The following is a 17,279-nucleotide window of genomic DNA, read 5'->3' on the forward strand; positions in this document are numbered from 1 at the left end:
AGGGCTGAGTTCTTTAACACACGACAAAATAAACACGTGGCTACATAATTTTCAAAACTTTATTGAGTTTTCTTTGAATGGTCTGCCAAAAGGGATTCTTTCAACTAGGGAGATGTGTTACAAAAATAAGCATTTTCACTCTTTTGGCATGAGCTGTGTGATTGCTTCCTGTCTGACCTTTGTGCAGCAAAGCTCAATGAATATTTAATGAAGCCCCTCTGTGCTTCACAAAAACATGATCCAGAAGGCATCGTACAGAAAATAAATAAATGCTTTTAAAGGTCATTTCCATATACAAATATAATTTCTTATGAGGCTTATAATACATTTACAAAACACACAGTGTGGTGGAAGCCTAAAAATATATTACACAACTGCTAAAGGAGTGCTTTACATAGTGTTTCTTGATGTATATATTATATATTAAGATAATAGCCCACTTTTACATATATGTGTGCATTTCTCTGTTGTCCATAGGTTGAATTTACAGCAACAAAAAACTCCAACTTTAACTCGCCCCGTTTATGAACATGCAGCTTATGATATGTCGTTGCTTTAGTTCTATGCTAATCTCAAAGTAAAAACAGTACAAAATGCATACAGAAATCATTACTGGAACGAAATATCAGATTTGATCTAAATAAACTGATAGACTAAAAATATTCAGCAAAAATAAAACATTACATAAGTTACACTCATCTTTGTGAAATATAAATATTCTAGTGGAATATTCATTTTAATGTATGATGAACCTTTTTAATGTGGTAAGGCACTTTATAGGCAGTTGAGTTGAAGAGACAAAGGCTTAATATAATCTACATACAATTTTCATAATCATCTTCCTGAACATATTCGAAACATTGCTCGTAATATAGCGTCTGGTCTTTTGAAATCTATATGCGGTTTTCAGAGGAATGACAGAATTTTTTTCCCCCACACATAACAAAACTGAAACATAATCCGTGCATATACATTATGAATTCAGCTAAATGTGAGGATGCAACCTTGTATAAGTAGGTCAGACAGAAACATGATGTAACGCTATTACAAGTAAGTTTGTAACAATGCACATTTTTGGAGAAAATATATATATATATTTCCTGACGATTAAAGACATTCAATGCAGAATCACCCAGAAATCAAACACTGTTTTAAGCTTAATGTGGAAAACTGAATATGTAACTTATATAGGCAATCATTTTCATATAAATCCATTTTTTTGACAGACATAACAAAAAGAGATTCCTTTTCTTTTCTTTTCCTTTTTTCCAAAAGTCCAGTTTTCAGCATATTTGGGCTCTGGAGTAAAGTCTACCTCGGTATAGCAGCCATAGAATATGAACAATGAGAGTCAATCAATGCCTCCGTAGCAAAAATATAGCTATAATAATGGCAGATTATACAAATTGTACAGAAAAATGATGGATGACAGCAAATGTTTGTCCCCTGTATGCTTAACTGCTGAGGTTATAGAAACATGAGAACATCCTGGTCAAACACTGACAGACAGTCTCTTTATATGCTCATATCTCTACTGATGCTTGACGCCTCCTGCTAACAGTAATGAATTCCTCTGGAAAAGCCCTTTGCTCTTCACAATCCTTAAAGCTGGAGATAGTTCTTCAAGGGTTATGAAATGAACATCTTCAGTCTTTCTTCCAGTGCAAAAATTAGAAATCAGTTTGAGGGAGGGAGGGAGGCTGGAGGAAAAGACCAAAGCGTTTACCGACAGGCACAGGAGTCCACTGTCATGTTTGGGTAGACCTTGAGGACCACGTTCTTGTCTTCATCAAAGAAGAGGATGCTGAGGGAAGACATCTTCTCTGGTACACAGCAGGGCTCTGGGATGCCCGGGACCACCCCCACTGCACGCACGATGCTCTGAATGGTAGCGTGGTTTGATGGTTTCAGAGACTGCAGGAGGTAAAAAGTTCACGAGGTCAGACAATTTTCAGAAGCTAATATTGGGTTTAGGACAGTACAGTTTGTTTTTGGATAAACCACTTAAAAGCACCAAAGGGTGTAAAAAGAAGTTAAACACTGAGTATGGTTTCATGCTAATCCAGCCATGTTCCAATGTCAAAAGAGCAACGCAAGCTAAAAAGACAATCTGAAAATGCAATGAAAATATTTTTTTATAAAACAAAAACTAATAAAAATGTCAAAAGCACATAAAATACTAAAACTATAATTAAACTGAAAATAAAATATAATTAAATCGTAATATATAGTAATGTAGTAATGCGACCAATGTTACAATTCTGACCAGTAACTGATAAATTGTAAACTGATAATATTTTACTAAAAACTAAAATAAACCATAAACATGACATTTAACAGTCTTACTACATTATTATGGTTTTTAAAGATTAGCTTTAAGTTACTGTCAAGACAATGGTCATCTGAAAAAAAGAGGAAATGGGTACGTGCAATTAAAGAACCACTGACACTGATCATTTAAATCACTAATATCTAATTTATCTTCTATGATATACATCGTGCATCGCAAATTTGCTAAAACAAGATCAAAATGTAAATCTTTTCTTATTTGGAGGGATGCTACTGGATGCTACAACTGGATCTTGGTTTCCTATAATCAGCTTTACTACAGAAAGATAAAATGGTAGTAAAAAAACTACCACATTACTGAAGACTTGAAAGGGAAAACCATTGGTAGTAACATCTCAAAGTGGCAAAGGGCAGGTTTTATAATGAGGATGACATGAATGGTGTACTAATGGCAGCGTAATGAACTGTTGTGCTGCTGCTCACAGTGTCCAGCTGAATGAGTCTCAGTTTTCTCCTGACTGCCACTAGGTGCTGCTTAGAAATCACTTCTCTTTATGTCTGCATCTGTCCGTTTCCCCTCTGCTCTAGTTACTCGCTTCTCAAGTTGATTGTATTACAACAAATAACGCAATGGGTGCTTCATTTAACAAAACAGCTTGACTTCTTGCTAAATTAAAAATAAAACAGTCCATCTAACTGATTTCTATCAAAAAGTATAACATTTTTGTTTTTTGTAACCACAAATAAGTCACGTACCTTTGGCATGGGGAACTGACATGACCCCGAGCAGTAGTACGCATCAAAAGACTTGGGGGAGATAATCCACTCGCTCCAGCCGATATCTGCAAAATCAACCTTTAAATATCTGCGAGCACAGTTCTTTGGCTCGTTCCATTGCTTTTTACGTGCTTTCTTGATGGTCTGCTCATCAAACTGCAGGAGAGGGTTCTTATGCCGTGGATTTTTGCGAGGCTTCTTGCGAGGGCGCTTGACTGGTTTACTCTCCATTGGATCATAAGGGCTGGTCTCGTCCCATGTAGGTATCTCATGAGGGTACTCTGGGCCTGGAAGCTCATTGTTCTGTAGCGGCAGCAGGGTGTTGGCAGACCGCTTGGTCCGATGTTGTGAGGAGGCACTGCGATTATGTATTTCGAGCATATGAAGATTTGGCACTAGTCTGCTTTTGTGTCTCTGCAGGGTGGACACGACACTCTCAGGCTCTGAGATAGCCGAGTCATTTGCGTAGACCAGAATGTAAGGAGAACTATCAGACAAGAGTTTCTTCCAAGAGTGACTTCCTTTTGAGTCGGTGTCAATGCCTATGAGAAGCTGGTCGTGTTGCTTGGCTTGGTTGACCACACGAGTAATGTCTTTCCACTGCCATGATATGAAGTCCTGGTACATTGTGGAGATGTTAATGGAGAAATGGCCAACTGTTCTGGTTGTGTTATCCACCAAGCTGAAGCTCCAGACATCTAGGTGAATGTGACCTTGTCTCCTGAGGTTATGGTGAGCACAGCTCTTGTGCCTTGTGCATCTGTGGCTGCTGTTCTGCAGGTCACCAATGTAGTAGTGCAGCGTTGCTGAGAGAACGTCCTCAGACTTAGTGAGGGAAGTGAGGTTGAAGATCTGTAACTGCTTATTGTTGATAGTCCCTAAAAGAAAAAAGAAAAAAACACAAATTCAGAAAAGCATCGCATTATTATCGCTCTTCAGCTGAAACTCATATTTCAAAAGACAAACTTAGTCTATGGGTTTCTCGTTGACATATGCCCACTGAGAAAAAAAAATTAAGTTAGAAAGTTAGAAATGAATGCATGTTTCAAACATAATAAGTCCTGAACACTAGAGGGCGGCATGAGTGCACTACTGTGCTGCCATATGGTCCACTAGTTATAAGCAGCTCTGGGCTTGTATTTTTTTTTTTTTTTCAGTCTCTTATAAATGTGTAAATTGGCGTGTTGGCACTTTTTGGTGGATTTTTTGTACGAACATGTACGAACAATCACCAAAGCCTTGCATGTTCCATAATGTCATTAATCATCCTTCACCATCTTAGTGATGCATCATTATGCACGAAAGAGATTAATTCAGTAAATTCGATGCTTGTTTATTTTTATGGCTACATAATAACTGAAGAGACAACGCCACTTTGGTGTTTAAAGTCGCTTGATTCGAGCTTGTTTTGATCTGGCAGCACTGACGCAGTGTGACTATCACACGAGCGTCTCAGCATGAGCCAAGAAGCGCACTTCTCCGCACGAGCGAAAAGTTCTTAGTCATATCAGCTATTAAAGTATATCAAAAGTAAGTTTTATTTAAAAAAAAATAACAGAGCAGTATCGGAATTGTTGAATCCACTTGCAAAACATTAAGACTAAAGCTCGCTAGTTTTACGATCAAGAGCAACACATCCGATGTATCCGAGTTGGGTCATTACGTCTATCGACATCGAATAACATCCTTTAAAAGCTATAAAAATAACATTTAAGAAGATTCATGAAAAGTTATAGGGTGAGCTATTCACCCCGAGCGGTGGTCTCAAGAAGCAAACAGAAATCAACAGGTGTAATTGCACCGTCTGCAGCACAAGCTGTCTTAAAGAAATAGTTCACTTAAAACTGTTATTATTTATTCATACAGGAGACAGGGACTGACAGTTTTAGTCGTTTTCATATTTGGAAAAAGATTAAGTTAAAGTGAGTTCAAACATGTTGTCAAGCTACTTTTTTTTGCGTTTTATGGGGGTAAAAAATCACACGATTTTGATGAAAACAATAGGGTGATTAATGACGAGAATTTTTCAGTTGACCTATCCCTTTAAGAGCAAACTAACAAACTTTAACTAACTTAAGAGAAAACAATTACAAATCAATTACTGCATTAAGTCATTTACTATTAAATGAATTTAACACCTACCCAAATGTCCTTTGAAGCTGCGGACAGTGTTCCCATCTTTGAGAGGGAATCCCGCGCTGGTGAATTTGGCGTAGAGCATCTGCATGTGTTCTGACAGCGTGTCCTGCTCGGCTTTCTTTGCATGTTGCTTATCTTGCGCTTCCACTTTTTGTCCAAACTGCATGTCTTTTGAGAAACCCATGAAGGGTGTTTTAAGCACAGCACAGTATCCACAAAACAGATAACCCCATCCCAAAAGGAGGATAAACAGTCGTTGACAGCGATCCATGCTGGAGGGACTGTTGTAGTTGATCTAGGTGCAGTATATCAGTGCTGAATGCGTTTCCAAACTCTTGTCTCTTGAGAGAGAGAGCATCACACGGACCCCCAAAATAAGGCAAACAGCGAGAAAAAGAAAGGGGAAACTTAAACAAGTTGTCACTTTTCTATACTCAAAAAGAATAGCCCAAATTCACGTTTCCAGAGATCGACGCTCAAGCAGCAGTTTCCACAGTCCCTGTCCAGAGTGTGCGAGGATGTCCGTGTGAGTTTGATCTGCTGTAGTCCGGGAGGGTCAGGCTTGATCCTCGGTTTTGTGTCTGAGCGAGGCTGTTCTCAGCCAATCGCGCCCCTTCCCTGCGTACACTGAAGGTAAAGCTTGTTTCGCTAGTGATATACTGGGCTTATGGGAGCAGTCGGACAGTGTTGGGAAGTCCGACTGATTTCCATGAATCGGTTCTTTTGAACGGTTCGTTTCTAAGAACCGGTTCACTGAACAGACTGCTGCCATCACGCGTTCTCAAACGTCCCTGTTTGTACTAGTTTTGACTGTTTATTGTAAGTATTGCTCACATTGCTGAAGCTATGAATCAGCTTAGAAAATAAATACATTTGGACAAGTTGCATTTATTCTGCACTGGGCACTGTTGGGTTAAAGTTCATTCATGGTTGAAAAACGTTTTGCTTGTTTAATAAAAGCTCATGTAGCCTAATAAAATTTACTCATGCCTATTAATAAAACTGTCATACAACCAATTCTAAACTTGTACAGGCTACGTCATATTTTCATTTCTGCTATTAAATTACTATAAAATTGCTATTAAATATTAAATTAAATTCAGCTACTGAAGTAGTAGCCTAGTAGTAGCTACTGTCAATATGTTCTCTTTTCGCTGATTCAGTCATCTACAGACTTGTTCAAAAGAGAACCGCTGACTCATTCAGTCCGATTCAAGAACGAATCGTTTTGTGACCAGTTTTGTGAACCTTTTCAAATGATTACCTGAAAAGATCCGATGCGCTCACTATTGTCAGATTGCTACAGTGGGACACTCTTCTTCACAGAGAGACGAATGCGAAAGGAAAGTTTAAGCGTGTATTATTTAAAATCAAAATAAAGAAAAGGACAGGCTATTTTCGCAATATATAGGCTACCAAACTGAAAATAAAACACAAGTGAAAAATTATTTTTTTTATCGTCTTAGGACACGTTTGGGGCATCAAAACAAACGTTTACGTCTTCATCGCACACTCTCAGCTGTCTCTGAGCGACTGTGTGAGTCATGTGGATCTGTGTTGCAATGCTCGATAGTGAGGTCCGTGAAACGTCTCTCAGCAAAGCTGTGTGTCTGTGCTGACGCGCTGAATGACATGGCTTATGGGGTGCATTAAGGGCTCTCTTTCCCATTTAGATGAGCTCAATGGCGATGAGCAGACACATCCTGCACAGCAGAGTCTGATCCGGATGCTGCACCGCGTCCCCTCCGCACACCAGAGCACGGCTTCAATATCCTCTGTCACAGTCTCTCTTTCAGGATTATTGAGGAGGAAGTGATCGACTCCCACCCTAGACATTTGATGCCAGTGGACATATTTTCAAGACATGGCTTTCTGTTGTCAGATCTGTCCGAGGTGTAATTGCTGTTGTGAGAAATGATGTGGCCTGCCTCAGTAACCTATATTTATCATGTTTTATTTCCCAACAAACTCTCTAAATCCACTTTAGGATAAGAACCCAGATTTTCACAAGCACATCTGCTATGTTGATTTGTAGGTGTCTGAATGAGCTGTGCCGCTGTGAGGGGACTGAAGTGGGCAGTTTCATCACACTGCCACTCCACCACATGAAAGGACAGTGGCCTGTTAAGTTAAACAGTTATGAATGTGGGTGAATCACCACCCACTTCTAGAGCCTTCATCCTGGTCATTAAACAGAAACTTTAAGTGCATGTGTTTTTTTCTGTCACATAAACTGCGCTCTAATATTTTGTATCATAGATATGTGGGAGATTTTGAGTGTTATTAGTATAATCCTATAATCCTGTATCATCTTTATTATTATTATTATTATTATTATTTTATTTTTTTCAAAAATGAAATGTCCTGAGTTATAAACGTCCTGGACTGCAGAATAAATCAATTATTAATAAAGACACTAACAATATATTGTTAGAAATATATACACTAAAGTATGGCAATTTAGGGTCAGTAAGTCAGCAAGGGTGCAATCAACTGATAAAAAGTGACTGTGTAGACTTTAAAATGTTACCAAAGATTTCTATTTCAAATAAGTGCAGTTATTTTAATAATAATAATAACAAAAAAAGTTTGCGTAAACTGGACCCATTCAAGTACCATGATGACACCAACATGTACAATGAGCCACCACCATAGCAATATCTTGCTGACTACTTTTTGTAAACTTGCAAAGACAAAATTATTGACTGATGGATATCTAATGCAGTATCTCATTATCTGAAATCATGTAGAATGGGTGTCACTGTCCATTTCATTGAGTGTTTTGGAGCTTTTAGTCAAAATGAAGCTACAAGCAGTCATGTTGGGACATGAAAGAACCCCTAAGTTTCTAAAGAGCTTTATCTTTGATTTGCTCAGACAAACAGAGTTGTTATAGATAAGAGTACAGTAAAAAGCTCAGGTTCCCAAGTAAGTGGCTGCATCATCAGACAGTCTCTGAGAGCCATATCACTAGCCTCTCAAATGTGTGATGGCAGAGGATAAATATTTTAAAATGGCTAAAGTAATTAATAAAAAATAAAAATGAGACATAAAATAAATTAGTAATTTTTATTCAGATATTGTTAAATGAATATTAATATTTTATATAAATGAATAAGTCAGTTTATCACTCTTTTTTTTTATCTGTCCATTTGGCCCTAAAGAAAAAAATGCAAATATGCCACTCTACATATCCAGATGTTGTGCACAATATGAAGTCAGAAGTATAAAAAAACAGTTTTAATGTAGATGAAATTAGAGGCTCCAAGTGCTTTTTAATACATTTAATTGGAGAGTGGTGCACAGGAACTGGTTGTGGGTTTTCTGGTGACGTGGTCATAAATGACAACATGCATATATGGGTCACACTGGACAGGAGTTCAGATGGAGCTATCGCCAGGTGTAGTCTGTTGGGTTAAAGAAATAATAATAAAAAGTGTTTAAAAATGTGAACAATTTTATTTATAGGATAATTTTTTAAATGTCAGATCCAATTTATAGCAATATAAGAAAGTACTTTATAACTGTATTTTTCCATAATTGTAGTAAGTTTAAATTGATGAAAACTACTTTGCTAGAGGACTAAATCTGTTACATACAAGTTATACTGACATTATTCGCTGCACATTATGAATAATAAGTGTGTCTTTAAAATATGGACTCCATAGGGTGCCTCCACCAAGAATACATACGATCTTAAGCCAGCTGGGATAACTGTCAGAAGATTTAGGTTTCCATTAATTTTATGTATTTATTGTACATTGTGTCTGAGCTAACATAATCATTTTGTTTATTTTGAGCACAGATAAATGTAAACATATGCTGAAAATAAAATGAAATAAAGCAAACGAAAAGCATTAGCTGTTATAAGGACTTGTTATCAAACTAAACCACCGACTGCTACTTTGGCGGAATAACCAACATATTTTCATCAAACACGAGCATAACCCAAAGAAGAAGAATTTGAGTTTTTAATTGTGAAATGTTCACAACATTGGCTATATCTAACGGAGCGATAAAACAAACTAACAAACAAACAAATTAAATTCAGTGTTTAATATGTGACAATTCCGCCGTTTGTATGAAGGAATGCATCCACATGGGCAATGAGGTCATGCCTGGTGGGGGCCTGAGGTTGGCTTCTGGGTGCACGGGCGGTTTCAGTGTCTGGGTTCCTTAGCCTCCCCTCGTTTTTAATAGCCGGGCTGGTCGGGGTGTGCTCGACCACAGGCAATACTCGCCTCTGCCATCTCACCCTCAACGAGGCAGCCTGGGTGAGTTTGTGTTCAAGAGGCTAGTCTGCATTGTTGCTTCTTTTCAAAAAATAGCACGCACTCATAGCTCCTGGGCACACAGGCAAAAAAATAGTGGCACAGGTTCCAGGACTGAATTTCGCGGTTCGTTCTAACCCACTCTGACGGATATTTCGAGAGATTGGAACAAAAATGCTACCCAGGTGCAACAATACAATCTCTCCGCTTCACACAGAAGCTATTTGATATCATGACCAAAAATGCTTCACTTTGCTGTTATGCTTTTATGTGTTCATGATTATTTGTCATGATCAACTGATTAGGCACTGCATCTAATAGTAGTGGTATCAGAGACAAACAATACAATGTTCCTGTTTAAATCGTAATCAGCCTTGAGTTCAAGTGTTCATTTACTCATGGATGTTAAGTGAGAGCTAAAGCACGACTGAGAGAGGTCAGCAATCTCTGTTTACCAGTGTGTCACAAGTTCTGCTGAGATCAAACATGCTCACCTCTGGGTCAACATTCAAGATATTCCTGTCATTCTTGCACTTGAAGAGCAGGCCCCTTGGATTCTTTGTGATTACCTCATGAGCTGGCGTTATCTTTGGCCACCTGTGTACCCCAGTTGTAGAAGCTGAAGAAAAAGTTTAATTAATCAGTTTAGAATGCTTTACAGATAATAAAATGCATGGATTAAAGTTGTTGACAGAAAAACTACAGTATGGATGAATGGCTTTGATGAATACAATGAAGTATATAAACTATGATGCTTTTTGTGAGTTTTTCACAGAAAGATGAAATAACACATTTGTCCCCAGTTTGATAAAAGGTGCACTTGGAAAGCCTGGTGTTAAGTTGTATATAAGGAATTCATGATCTAGAGTCCAAAATTGAGAGCCAACTAGCCAGTGCCATTCATTGTGTTTCTCTATTCTTGGAAGACCAAATACATTTACATTGTTAAGTAGATTACCATGCCAATCCTCAGAGAATTTTCATGACAGAAATCAGTTTTCCCCTAACTGAATACAAAGACTGGATATTTATTTGAATGATGTTCAAGAATAGATGTCCAGTTTCAAAAATCTGTTCACACATGAGCTTCTACAAAGCTTTCAAGACATTCCAGGCTAAAGGGAAAAAACATTTTCTCACAGCTACAACCCGAAAATTCCTCTGTGTTCACTGATCAATGTAAAGACTGTGAACCAGCAGGCCACTCAAAATGGCATTGAGAAAAGATCTAAATGTAATTAATGCACGCAATGAGTAATAACAAAAAAATAGATTGTCTGGCCCGTGTTAGTGGTTCTCCTCACAAGATCAACTGCTGGAAGACAGCTTGCTCAAATGGACCTCAGCTTTTCCCAAGCAATAGTTTGTGGTCCAAGAACAAAGCTGGACTTTGGGGAGAGGCTCTTTATAAGTCCAAGGGAGAGGCACATGGATGCAAGAGCATTTCATTTTCTGTCAAGATAACACTGTGGATGTCAGCCAAAGCTTTATACATTTTGTATTGCTGCAATACTACTGAAACATTTTACAGATGCTGTTTATAAGAAGTTATGACCTTAACCTCAAGGATATAAATCATTGCCTTTTGAGATATGATCCTCATATGGAGGATTTGGTAAAGTAACAATCCCTGATGCAGTATACAGACACTCGGATATTTGGACACTGAAACATTAAGCTATATAATAAATGACTAATATGTCTATTAACTAGATCAGAATTAATTCCATTGTGGTGTCAAGTATCTATACAAATTAAACATATGTTCTGAGTCTGTTTGTCACAGAAAGACAGTTGTCAGTATTCCTGCAACACTTGGTCTGGATCAGCTCTTCCTTGCGCACCCAAATTTAAGTAAATCGAACAAAAAGGAAACGATTAAAGCCCATTTTTTTCAGTGCTCTGTAGGCCCATCCTATGGCTGTACCATCTTGAAAGAACTCCAGTTTATCATAATTTATTACATATGGCTCTGTGTATATAGAGAGAACGCATGAAGGAAAGACACCTCACACTTCCTTTTCCCCTTTTTCCTGTCAAGGTGACCAGAAACCATGGTGCTGGTCACCAAAGCAAACAAATTGAAAATACTGGCTAATAAGATGTAAACAAAAAGTAATGGTCTGAATTCAACTGAATTAAACAGGGTCTCCACTTGCCATTTTGTATCACAGGAAAGACTTCCTTTGGTTGCCATCAGAGTGACTGCCATCACGGTAAACATGGCAGACCCACACAAAGAGCCAGATTTTGTAGAAAATACAGTGATGCACGAAATGACAAGTTTAGCTCTTGTTCTGTTTGCCTTTGGATCAGACTTTCTAGTCCAACATGGATTTCTCTTCACAAAAAATAGAAGGTCCTCACTTTTCTTCTCTCCATATGGTCCATAACATACACACAATATAAAACTCTGCGAGAGACTTAGAAGCAAGGATGCATATTGACTTCCTCCTTTTTAAAATAAGGTTTGACAGCATCTTCTGTGTCTATTTATACTGAAACGCCATATAGCAATTAGAATTTTTGGGTTAACCACTTTTATGCAATGGCGAACCACTTATTTTTGGTCAAAGAAACGGGACAGATGTGAGATATTTTAACAGAGAACATGAAAAGATGGGCAGAGAAAAATTCTCCAAAGCCTTTAAATGTTCAAGTCAGAGGAAGCTGATTGAAAACGCATGATTTGGACATATTCTTTGGCACTTCTGGAGGTGTCGCTCAGTTAACATGAAATGCTTAATATTCATAGTGCAGATGAATGGCACCCCACCCACACTCTTTTACTAATTTGTGAAAGACCAGGGCTTTGTGGAAACAATTATTGTACTGTTAATAACAGGTCTGTTATACACATATACATATATCGCAAGACCAAGTGCTGAATAAGGCTTAATATAACTTTATGAACAATTACACTGACCAATGTTCACCTGCTCCACATTCTTCAGAGTTGAAACAAACTGTCTATAAGAAATAAAGGTAGTCATTTTCAATGATTTCTGAAGAAGGTTCCAGGCAGAAGGTGCTGCAAACATAAAGGCTTTTTTCCCTAATTCTGTTTTGACACGGGGTACCAACAAGTGTAGTACATCATTTGAACGTAATCCATAATGGCCATGATTACTTGTTAAAAGGACACTCAAATAAGTAGGAGCTAGTCCAAGAAGTGCCTTGTAAATGAAACATAGCCAGTGAGTGTACCTTCTTGCATCAAGAGAGGGCCATTTTTCTTTATAATAAAGGATACAATGATGTGTCCTATAACCACAACCAGTAAAAAAACGTAATGCACAATGATACACAACATCCAGTTTCTTCAAACATTGGGCAGAAGCATTCATATATATCAGATCACCATAATCTAATATGGGAAGAAAAGTGGCCATTACCAGGTATTCTCTAGCGCGAATGGATAAGCATGATTTTGATCTGTAGAGATAGCCAAGCTTTATCTTAAGCTTAGAAACCAGATTGCTAACATGGGTTCTAAAACATAATTTAAAATCAATGATTATACCCAAATATTTATAACTGTTAACTAATTCAATTTCATTTCCTTCAAAAGTTGAGATGCTTGAAGAAGAAACTGGAAGTTGTCTTGAGTTTGTGAATACCATAATTTTTGACTTTTGTACATTTAAGACCAGCTTAAGCTGTTTTAAACGGTTCTGAACAGTATTAAATGCAGACTGCAAAAGCTCAAGGGCTTGTGCAGTAGATGATGCAGTATAGTAAATAACAGTGTCATCAGCATAAAAGTGATACATAGCATTCGATAGATTTTCACAAAGTTTGTTTATATATATTGAAAGTAATATGGGCCCTAATATTGAGCCTTGAGGAACCCCCTTGGAAATAGGCAAAAATGAAGACACAGAACCAGCCATTCGAACACTTTGGGTTCTACCTGACAAATAATTTGCAAACCAATCTACTGAATGCTTAGACAAACCAATGCTCACTAGACTGTTCACAAGAATGCCGTGATCGACTGTATCAAAAGCCTTTGAAATATCTATAAACAACGCAGCACATGTTTTCCTATTATCCAATGCTCCAGCAATATCATTTATCACCTCCAATGCTGCAGATATGGCGCTATGTTGTTTCCTAAACCCTGATTGAAAAGGTGAAAGGATATCATTTATATTTAAAAATTCCTTTAGTTGCTCACCAACCAGGCGGTCAAGGAGTTTAGCTAAAATACACAGCTTAGAAATAGGCCTATAGTTATTCAAAATAGATGGATCGCCCCCTTTTAGTAATGGTGTAACATGGGCTGACTTCCATACTTTAGGGATGTCGTTTTCGACAATTGTTAAGTTAAAAATATAACATAAAGGCTCCGCAATGAAGTCAGCTGCTATCTTAAGGAAGAAGGGATCTAAATTATCAGGACCAGCAGACTTTTTTGTGTCTAATTCCTAAAGGGCTTTATGGACTTTGATAATTGATAAAGGAGAAATATAAAATTGTTTTTCTAAAGGTAAACATGGGTTAGAGGGGTTCTCCTGTACAAAGGAACCAGAAGAATCAGGGCATATGGATTCAAATAGGGACCCTGAAGAAATAAAGTGCTCATTAAAGCAAGCTAGCATTGTTTGTTTATCAGTCACCTTGCCTGAATCAGCCATAACATGAGGGGGTAGTTCACTACAGCTAATATTTCCAAAATAGGCTTTAATAATTTTCCAGAACTTGCTTGGATTATTTAAGTTTTTTGTAGTTTCATTAACGAAATACTCTGATTTTGACTTTTTAATAAGAGATGTAAGTCTATTTCTCAATTGCCGAAAATAAACCCAGTCCGTAACATTACACTACACAACACTGACGGAGAATGGATGTTTGTGTACTTCAGTGCTTCATAGTTACCAAACAAAAGTCTGAAAGAATGTTATAATAGTGTTTTAAAAATCCACCAAGTTTGGATCAAGGAAAAAGAGGATAGTCTGGTTTGGAACCTAGAATTAGTGAGAAATCTGTAAAGGTGCTGCTTTGAGTCAGTATAACCAAATAAATCAGTCTACTCTATATAAAGAACGGTCTTATTTTCTATTATTTCTAAAGGTTTGGTGATTGTCCTCAGCTGGTGGCCATGAGTTTTATTTTTGTGGTGAGGCAGTCAAAGTCTGTCAGCTGTAGTGTGGATTCATGCATCTGTACGGGAAGAACACAGCATCTGCTCCATCTTAATGGCAACCACAAGCACTGCCTGCTATTGTTCCTGTGAGAAGGATGTTGGAGGAAAGAGAAAACAGAGAGCAAGTGAGAGAGAAAAGGACCAAAAGAGAAATAGGGAGAGAAAGAAAGACGGGGCTGAGAGTCCATAGCTTATGCTGTAGTATACTTCCTTTACCTACTCTGAATCGATCATGTGCTGTGGGAGTTAATACGTGGACATACATACACTGGCTTTACTTGCATACTGGATATACCAGCTTTAGATGTCTTAAAAAAACCAATATGAAATTATTGTATTTGGGTTCATCTTAAATATATGCATTGGAGACTAACACCTTCCACTGCTGTATATATATATCATTCATCCATATGTTCATATATATTTTGCCATTAAAAAGTTTGGGGTAAGATGGTTTTAAAATATGTTTATGTTTATAGTATGTTTTATGTGGATAAAAGTACAGTAAAAAAAACACCTAATATTGTGACATATTATTACAATCTAAAATAACCCTTTTCAATATATTTGAAAACATAATTTATTCCTAAACGTAGAGCTTTTTTAAGCACGGATTACTCAAAACACGCTACACAAAGTATACTATGTTATAGCACCTATTCTTCAGTGTCACATGATCCTTACTAACTTGGTTTACAGATGAATAATTTGATGAATAATAATATTTGCATATGAAAAAGGCATTAATCATAATGTACACACTCCTGTTTAATCCAAAAATATGCCTCCACTTCCTCGATTATGAACAGGAACTCTGTTTTGCTTCGACTGTATTTCATGCATATTAATATTTTGTAGAGGGTATACTTTTTAGAAAGACAAATGCTTCAGGGATCAGAAGGATGCATGCACATTAATCTGACAACATCTAACCTTACTAAAACAATAGCAACCGGAAATCATCACGCATGGGTCATAATAATAGTAGGCTTACCTTAAGTAAGTTGGTTTTGGCATAAGCCTTTTCTTTCCACTGAAATATGGTTTAAAGTCTTTAAATTTTAGTCGGTGGGAGTAGTCTATATACCCAGATATTTCCTGTCCGTGAGATTTTTGGTCCCTTATGAAAATGATGGACTGCAAGAAAAACAGGAGGACATAAATGTATAAATAATCTGGAGTGCAATATGCTATACTGACAAAATAGACAATGGAGAGATATAAATCATTGCAACAGAGGAGATTCTGTTACAAATGCACCTTTAGTAAAATTGTGTAACAGCCCATACCATGAATCACTAAAAAAAATAATAAATAAAAATAAAAAAATAAGAAACAAAGTGTTATTCAGAATTGAAGACAGAAACATTGCACAGTTCAGAGTTCAGTCAGCAGTTGTTTTGTCTGGATGCTAATAATGAAAGAATGACTTCCAACCACATTTGCTGTGAAGAGGATCTTTGTTTTGGCTTGTCCGTTTACCTCTAAGAGACAGCGAGAGACAGAGTCACACTTCTTTTGTGAGATCATCCTTTTTTGATAGCATAGTAAATGATATCACATTTGTATTTCTATCAGATCCCTGGCCATCTGTGGATTTCCCTTACATGTGCAGGATAAAAGTGAGATAACTAGCACTGCAGACTTGAAAAGGAACGGCCATCCTTTAGATGCTTTAAACAGATGCTATCGGGTTCACAGCTGGCCAGAGGCTGATCCAGCTACCTTATCTGTGGCTTTTGCGCTCCCCCGTCAGTCTTGAAAAGAAATCATCAAGCAAATGTGAGGAATTACAGTGGGCAGAGCAAGGATTGAAGATCATCTTTCGATTGCTGAAGAGGAATCAAAACCCTCTAGCCCACAGTCATACAATGGCAGAAAGGTTTCCTCTCGCCCTCATAAGTCCACAGGCCAAGTGATAAAAACAGATCTGTGGAACTGTTTCCACCAGTTTCCCGTAGTTTAACAGAACAGGTGTGGCACCTTCAAGAAGTTTTCCTTTTAACTATCTGATAAAGAATCAGCCTCTTACGAGCAAACATTACTTACAGACTATGTCAGTAACAAGTGAACTAAAAAGAGGTGAAAATTATACTGATAGATATAAAAATCTAATTCACCAAAAGTACAATCTGGTCTTTGTCTCTTCCTACATTAATAGGGATACACAATGTATTTGTAGTATACAATACTTAACACAATAATTAATTTTCTGTAGTCATTACTCCAGTCTTCATTATCACATGATCCTTCATAAATCAAGCAAATTCATCAATGCTGAACACAGTTGTGCTGTTTAATTTAATTTTTTAATTTTTTTTTAAAAATTCTGATACATTTAAAAAGAAACTTTAATCAATTGAATACATCCTTGCTGAATAACAGTTTTAATTTCTGAAATAACTAAATAAATAAATCTTACTGACCCCAAACTTTTGAACAGTACTGCAAGTATATACATTTTAATGAAAATAATCATCTTCACATATCGACCAGAATTGTTATAATGTTTATGATCTCTCTAAATGTCACTAAAAATAAATTTAGTTGACAAAGTCAAAATAAGCAATTTTACAATACATCCAAAAATATCCATAAGCATGCTGATTTTGTTTTGATAGTGTCTAAGGACTGACGGCTCAAGAAAGCGTGAT

General features: G+C 37.1%; 1 protein-coding gene and 1 pseudogene across 1 annotated transcript; both read right to left on the reverse strand.

Moving 5' to 3' along the window:
* Window positions 1-32: 32 nt before the first annotated feature.
* bmp3 (bone morphogenetic protein 3) lies at window positions 33-5,905 on the reverse strand. The gene is made up of 3 exons (XM_052592487.1): window positions 5,209-5,905; window positions 3,046-3,944; window positions 33-1,914 (listed from the first exon to the last, which is right to left on the reverse strand). The coding sequence occupies exons 1-3, from the start codon at window positions 5,474-5,476 to the stop codon at window positions 1,723-1,725; spliced, it is 1,359 nt and encodes a 452-aa protein (XP_052448447.1). The 5' UTR covers window positions 5,477-5,905; the 3' UTR covers window positions 33-1,722.
* Window positions 5,906-8,366: 2,461 nt separating this feature from the next.
* LOC128003150 (cilia- and flagella-associated protein 299-like) overlaps window positions 8,367-17,279 on the reverse strand; it is a 51,419-nt pseudogene continuing 42,506 nt past the window's right edge.

The sequence above is a fragment of the Carassius gibelio genome, chromosome A5 (assembly GCF_023724105.1).
Source record: "Carassius gibelio isolate Cgi1373 ecotype wild population from Czech Republic chromosome A5, carGib1.2-hapl.c, whole genome shotgun sequence".
Taxonomy (NCBI): domain Eukaryota; kingdom Metazoa; phylum Chordata; class Actinopteri; order Cypriniformes; family Cyprinidae; genus Carassius; species Carassius gibelio.

Coding starts and splice junctions, on each gene's coding strand:
- bmp3 (XM_052592487.1), bottom strand. CDS start 5,476: ATGGATCGCTGTCAACGACTGTTTATCCTCCTTTTGGGATGGGGTTAT. Junction 3,945..5,208: donor CAGCTTCAAAGGACATTTGG/GTAGGTGTTAAA, acceptor TTTTTCTTTTAG/GGACTATCAACAATAAGCAG. Junction 1,915..3,045: donor GTCAGTTCCCCATGCCAAAG/GTACGTGACTTA, acceptor TACCTCCTGCAG/TCTCTGAAACCATCAAACCA.